This window comes from Gymnogyps californianus, chromosome 16, assembly GCF_018139145.2.
Source record: "Gymnogyps californianus isolate 813 chromosome 16, ASM1813914v2, whole genome shotgun sequence".
Lineage (NCBI taxonomy): Eukaryota > Metazoa > Chordata > Aves > Accipitriformes > Cathartidae > Gymnogyps > Gymnogyps californianus.
Genome location: NC_059486.1, coordinates 12,279,358 through 12,286,460, shown reverse-complemented (window position 1 = coordinate 12,286,460; position 7,103 = coordinate 12,279,358). Strand labels below are relative to the sequence as shown.

The 7,103-nt window shown below is 43.9% G+C and overlaps 1 protein-coding gene across 3 annotated transcripts; it reads right to left on the bottom strand.

Annotated features, from left to right (window-relative positions):
- Positions 1 to 348: 348 nt before the first annotated feature.
- On the bottom strand, positions 349 to 6,842 carry BRI3BP (BRI3 binding protein). 3 transcript variants are annotated; one of them, XR_007767384.1, is made up of 4 exons: positions 6,654 to 6,842; positions 5,609 to 5,711; positions 1,533 to 4,956; positions 349 to 1,343 (listed from the first exon to the last, which is right to left on the bottom strand). XR_007767384.1 is itself a non-coding variant. In XM_050906783.1 (3 exons), the coding sequence occupies exons 1-3, from the start codon at positions 6,840 to 6,842 to the stop codon at positions 4,538 to 4,540; spliced, it is 711 nt and encodes a 236-aa protein (XP_050762740.1). In that variant the 3' UTR covers positions 349 to 4,537. The 3 variants fall into 3 exon arrangements, 1 of the variants encoding a protein (XP_050762740.1); XR_007767383.1 differs by having other exon boundaries at positions 349 to 1,752; positions 4,449 to 4,956; XM_050906783.1 differs by having other exon boundaries at positions 349 to 4,956.
- Positions 6,843 to 7,103: the final 261 nt, after the last annotated feature.

The following is a 7,103-nucleotide window of genomic DNA, read 5'->3' as shown; positions in this document are numbered from 1 at the left end:
CCAGCGGCCGCCACTTCCGGGGGGGCGCGCGGTCTCGCGAGAAAGGGGCGGGCGCGGTGGCGGCGTGCGCAGGCGCAGGGCGGGGCGGAGCGGCGGCTCGACCCTCGGCGGGGAAGCCCCGCGGGGAGGCCCCGGTCCCGGCCGGCCCCAGCACCGACCCCGCCGCCGCCGCAGGCCGGGCCCCGGGGCCTGCCTCAGCCGCCGGGTCGCTCCTGCATTGCCTCGCGGGTGTTTCACAACCGAGTCGGGTCCCTCAAAGCCCCGGCGTGGCACCAGGCCGGGCTCCAGAACTCCCCTCCCGGGAGCCGTCCGACAAAGCAAAGTCTTCAATGCAATTCGTTTCTCAGTGCAAAGTTTCAGTAAACATTTATTTTAAGCTTTGTCACAATACCATAGTTGATTTGTGAAATCGGTCTACAAATATTTAACTACATAGTACATCGATTTGGTGGTCAGATAGGTAATAAATAAAGGCATGTATAGCTCCGTAAAAAATAAGTCTGATATATTTGTAACTACTTAACAATATTATCAGTAGAATCTAATATTTCCCTATGGATCATATGTCAAAAGTATACATACATCACCTCTTCAGACCAAGTTATTTTTTACATAAACACAATTGTACAAACTTAAACGCTATAATCTTGAAATCTGATGTACAAAACAGGATGTGAAATCACTAAGATCGGTGCCGATAACGAGTGCTACCATAGCAAATATCATTTCTGATTAAAAGGAAAAGATCGATTTTTAAATGTGCTGTCATCACAGTTCGATGGAATTATCCCAAAGTTTAAAATACATGCGGATACAATAAAACCTTTTATTTTCCCAGACAAAGAGAACTTAACGGTCATTTACGTCATTAGCTGCCAAATACGGATCGGTACGTGAGGCAAATCACACTTAAAAACTTCTACGCCATCGAAGAGCTAAGATTGATACTGGTCTATTTTCCACACTAACGATGCAACAAGTCTTTAAAAGCAAATCACAATTTGAAGGACGCACTATTAAGTACAGCACTGAGTTACACCAGATTTTATACATTGTACTCTGACACCCAATACCACTTGTAAAAGCATTACGTCCCGAATACGACAGATCAGTTATCTATAGGTGAGGCGTGTACTTTCAAAGAAACTGCTACGGATGTTAGTTTTGCAAAAACATGAACGTATTGAAAATACTACAGTAGTTTCAAATATTAGGTCTGAAAGTACGAAGTTTAAAACGCTGAAGACCCTACCGGGATTTCTGATACTGGACAGCCCGAAGCCCATCTGGAACGGTTACGTCAGCCGGTTACGCAGGGCGACCGACGTTCTTTCAAGTAGCCACTGCAAACGGGAAGGTCAATAAATGGGGAGCACTGCGGACGGGCAGCCTGCGGAGGGGAGGCCGGACGGGGCGCGTGCCCCCACCCGGCTGCCCCTCAGGTAAGCCGTGCCACTTCACCAGCAGCTCGCAGCAGGTCCGACGCCGAGGGAAGGCGGCGGTCAGAGGAGTGCATAGATGCTGCTACCCACCTTCCATTAAGCTGTCTAGCGGTCAGAGCAAAAGGCTGGGAGCTGCGAGATCTGGGGTTTATTCCCATTTCTGCCACCGAGTCGGGCAAGTCTGTCAAATTCTGCGTCTCGGTTTATCCGCGGGTGACAAGGCGACACCTGCACGCCTCTCTGAATTCGTACGAGATGCTCCTATCAATGGCAATACAAAAGCAGTGCAACCACTGTCACTGAACGAGTTCTAAAAAACAGAGCAAAAACCTCGATGGATAAACTAGATGACTTGGTATGGGAAATATTTGTAAGAGGTATTTACAAAAGTTGAAAGAGCTTAAATACAATACCACATTCATGTCCAAAAAGCGCTTTCACTACAGTGCATATTTAAAAATACAGAGCATTTTTAAAGTATATATATTGAAGATTAGATTGTGCTTTAAAAAAAATCATTACTTCTGAATTCAACTAACGTGAAAACTGAGCGCTGGGAAAAATACTGATTAAAAATATCCAATTTTATATATACCGCTTTTCACATAACATTTTGCTATACATGGGATGCAAGTAAATACAAAAATACTTTTTTTCAAGCAGCAGGGTGATCAAAATTAAGAGTATTACTATAGGAGCGCTGATTTTACAAAACTAAGATAAATGATTAGAGCGAGACAGGGAGAAACTATAATCCAAATTAACTTTTATATAGTACTTTAAAAGAAATCTTTATCATAGACAACTCTTAATATATAAACGATTCAGTATTTTTAACTTCAACATTAAATATGGATTACATAAAATACGATCTATGCAAAACTGACTCATGCACATAGTCCTATGGAAGTCGGTGGAGCTGCTTACACGAGCAAGGTTTGCAAACTTTGGTCCTCAGGCCTCAAATTTAGCAAAACACACAAAGACCTGACAAGCTTTGCTAATCAATCCCTAATTTCCAGGGTGGTGTTTTAGCCCAGTCCTCCGTGCACAACAGTTTACAGGGAAGACTCTGTAATACTATGGAAAATGAGCTGCAAAAAGGAATATACTGTAATTTACACTTTCAGCTTTACAAAGCGGACTATTTGTTGCCATAGTACTTATCTGTTCATGGGAAAGATTTTAAGGTATGAAAAGCAGTTACTTTGCAACTCTAAATGTGTATTTCTTGAAAAATGGGGTGCAGGGGGATTTACAGATGACATAAAAAAATTAAAATGGATTATAACAGTGCCAACTGCATATGAACTTCAACCGTGTTGAACTCAAGTGATCACAGTTCGGAGTAAAGGCCGTTAACATGGATTTTAAAATAATCCCTCATGTAAATGTCACATACAGCCCAAAAGAGGTTCGGCAAGTAACACACATTTTAAGAAGAGTATTAAACTTCAGCATAAAGGGAAAAATAAATTCACCCCGCAGTTACATTCAGTTAAGCGTCACATCCAACAAACGCTCTACCCAATGAAACAAGAAGCCGAAGACCAAGGGCCAAGCTGTGCTCAGCTGCCCCTGGCCAGTCCTGCTGGAGCCGGCGCTCGCAGGCGAAGCAACAGCACGCGGATCACCGATTCCTATTTGTTCCCCTTCCTTTTTAGCCAGTCCCTATCACGGACCAATTTTTGTTGCGTTTTGTTCTTTGTTCGTTTAGACCTTACGGAATACGTAGCTCTTCAGCTGTGATCCTTTTTACCTCTCATGGTATTGATACTGTGCTCATCACTATGGTTTAGATGCTTCCCCTCCCTCCCCCCATTTATATCCTTGAATGCTATAGGTTACCAAGTTAAACCTCTTACTGGACTTTCTTCCCTGAGGTTACCTTTGTTTCAATGCATTTCACCAAACCTTACAAAGCCAGTGGTAGTCTACCAAGCTAGTTAATTCTAAGGTTACAAATACATAGAATCCTTCAAAATAAAATCGCTTCAAAGCTCCTACATCACTTTGAAATACGACTGTTTAATATACCCTTCTCATAAGGTGACTCACTTTCCCCAAAATCCAATATAGTGAGGACACAGACTTCAAGCAAAAAGCTCCTATAAAACTATTACAATTTTAGAAAAAAATCCAGATCTTCCTGAAGATAATTTATTGCCGCTTATTGGTCCTGAGAAAGCTTTAAGCAACAATACATTTGCAAGTGTTTTAACTGCTGCCTTTTTTGAGAAAGTACGTGGGTCCTGAGATTAAAAATCATGGTTTATTCTCTACACTTATGCTTGGAAAATGCTTCACTGTGAAGATCAAATATGAATTATAATTTGCCACGCTACATCTCTTCCCTTTGTGTCAATTTATTAAAACAGATTTCCTTTCAGACACCAAATTAAAGTTCTCAAGATGAAATGCAATGAAATAATGCCACACGTGCACTTCTCAATTCCTCGTCTTGGACTGGCATTTAAGGACTTCAAATTTACGAAATCTTCCTTCTCCCTTATTCCCCACCTCCTATTAAAAGCTATGGTGTGAATTTTTTGGCCTGGATACCAGAAAATTCCTCATCTGATACTCTATGAAAGGCAACTTCAAGGCAATGAAATAAGCCAACAATAAAATAAAAACATTCGCAACCTTGAAAAAAAAATGCGGACCCACAGCAGTTACTTCTCAATGGAAGTGTTTGGTAGCTTGAGTTTTTTTTTTTCTTTTTAACTTTTTAAGTGTCAAATTTGCATATGTTTAGCTCAATTTCAATATTTGAAAGACTACTCAATTTGCTTTTATAAAAACTTTACAAAAGATGTTTTTAAATGCTTGTAAAAGTAAGCGTTTATCTACTGAGAAAATTCTAGTACTGGATAAAACTCTCTGAAGATACAGCTGAATTTTTCAAATGTTTTTTTTTTTCCTACAAGTATAATGGCTGAGTGTATAATCTAGATAGATTAGTCTTACACATGATGAAAAGTTATAACTTTGCACACTTTTTACCATGTGATGTTTTGTTGCTTTGTAACTTCGAATGAGACAGTGCTTAGGAATTTTCTAGAGCTGGTGTACAGTGGTCTATAGGGGTTGGGTCACGGGTCACTGCCTCTGTCCAGGTTTTCAATCACCCTAGAAAGACGTATGTTCAGAAGTCTGATCTGACTATCGAGGTGGTCCATCTTCTCCTCAAGACTGCTGTTGCTGTTTCTTCTCCAATAAAATCCAACTGGCCCTGTCATGAAGTAGACCGCTACAACAAAGCAGAGAGGCAGGACTGCGTGTTCTGGATCACCTTCATACTTCTGGAGGATGTACACGCACGAGAGAGTGAAAAGGGCAACCCTCGCAATCCAGAAAAAGCGACCAAACAGCATGTGCAGGAGATAGAAGAAGAATCCAAGGAAGAGAGATAAAAACCAATAGGCAAGTAAAATGGCACCAATCAGCAGAAGGGCACGGGTCGGGCTGTTGGCAATTGCCGCTGGGCTGAAATAATGAGTCAAGTTGGAGGCTGAAAAACAAAGGAAAATTTACAGAATATTAATGAGTGTATGCCAAGTGGTAAGGTAAAAATGCAAGCACAGCTTCAAAGGGTCATGCAGTGGGGTCATGGCTGTGTTTTCCAAAGTAAGGGGTAAAGCTAGTTCATCCATTTCTGGATGGACCTTTTTCAAATCACTGGCTCAGCTCCAATGATGCAATTGAATTAATTCCTTTAAAGTAGAGGTGCTAAAGGTTCTTCAAAAACAAACTACTGTAGGGCCTAAGGTCAAAGTTCATACTGAGGCTAAAGATCCGGCTTTGTAAAAGTTATATTCTAAAGGCTCTCAATTGCACCCTTCCTTCTCCTAGTCTTCCTTTATTTCCCTGCACCGTTCCTGGCTGTGTGCATCCATTTAATGATGATACCAAGAAACAACCATGACTTGGAATGCGTTTTATAGACATCCTGTAGATACATAGACAGAAACGGAATGGCTGGTTTTAGTCCTCTTGTTTGAAGGTACTAATAGCAAAATCAAAGCCATGTGAAGCGGTTACAGATACCACTGATGGATGTTTAATAGCGTATGATAAAATATAATTATTTTTCCACTCGGCCTATGCTTGTAAACATTGGTACAGGCTGATACAGTTCAAGAGTTAACAGGCATCACACTTACCATCAATTCCAAGAACATCTAACAAATCAGTCCATATTCTCCAGAATGTGTCCATTAATATATCCACCCCATTCACAAACCTCTCTGTCAACCTTGAGAAAAACTGAGAAATAAAATTGAAAATTAAAAAAAAAAAAAAAATTCCTCAATTCCTTAAACACACTTTGAGGCTTACTAGTCATGAGTAGAATTATAATTCATTAAACAAGAATTGCAGGCTGTTTTGAAGTCCCCAAAGAAAAAAAAAATGTAACTCTGTAAATGTTTTTTAACTCTGTGAATCATAAATTTACTTATTACAATTGTCCTTATTCTAGGTATTTTGGCATGTAAAGGTATATGTTGACAGGATTTAAAAATGCACTTTATTAGCTTTACCATTGTTCTGAAGTTTAAAGAAAACACTATTACTAGCACTGGACATTGGTAAAGCAATCCAGAGAATCAGTTTTATCGAGCAACTGAGAGATGTCCCCAGCATCACACCCAAATGTCTCATATGCATTTAGAGGTCAATTTAACAGTATTATTTCTTCCTACTGGCTGAGGAAAGAAGGAAGAGAGGAATGTATAGGTCCGTCTGCCTGGATGCCTGATGTGATGCAAGTTCATATGTGGCCCCGCAAACACAGGATGCTCTACTGATGCAGACAGACCATATTTCAGTTGGAGGGCTCCTCACTGACAGCGGTCTGCCCTGGCTGCCTCCTCCACCTAAAATAATCTTTATTTAGAAATTTCTTTTATTAATATCTTTTGCAGTTTGCTCCACGTCAAGCCTCGCCTCCCGTTTTTCTTCCCAAAGCAACGCTTCAGCCGTCCCGCCGCCTCACCCGCAGCCGGGCTCGCACAGGACACGAGGCCGCCGCGGTTCCAGCGCCGAGCACCGCGCTGGGGGGGGGGGGGGGAGGGGGTGAGGGGGGGGGGAACCGCGGGGCTCTGCCTCACAGAACCGCCTGGTCACCCCCGGGAGCAACGGCGCGGGGAGAGGGCGCGAAGGGAAAGGAAGCAAAGGGCTTGGGGGGGGAAGCGGCCGGCGCCTCACCTTCTGCAGGGCCCGCACGTTGTCCTCGCCGAAGAGGCCGCTGACGCCCTGGTAGAGACCGCTGGCAGCGCGGCGGAGGCTGTTTTGCTTCTCGGCGCCCCGGCTCCGCGCTGCCCAAGCGCCGGGTCCCGCCGTGCCGCCCATCAGCAGGGCGAGGAGCAGCAGCGCCGGCAGCCTCCCCGCCGCCATGGCCGCCCGCGCTGCGCCCCGCGCCAGGCAGCGCCGCGATTGTAGCGCCGCCTAGAGGCCGCGCCGCGAACTCCGTCTCTCGTCCGCGGGGGGGGGCGGTGCGGGGAGGGGGCGGTGCACTCGCAGAGTGCACCGCCCCCCCCCCCCCGCCCCCCCCCCCCCCCAAAAGCAATGAGTTTATTGAAATCACAAAATAAGAATTTAGGTTGAAATGGGGCAGCCGAAGGTTTTCCTGTGCAGCCCCCCCCCGAGACAAAAAGG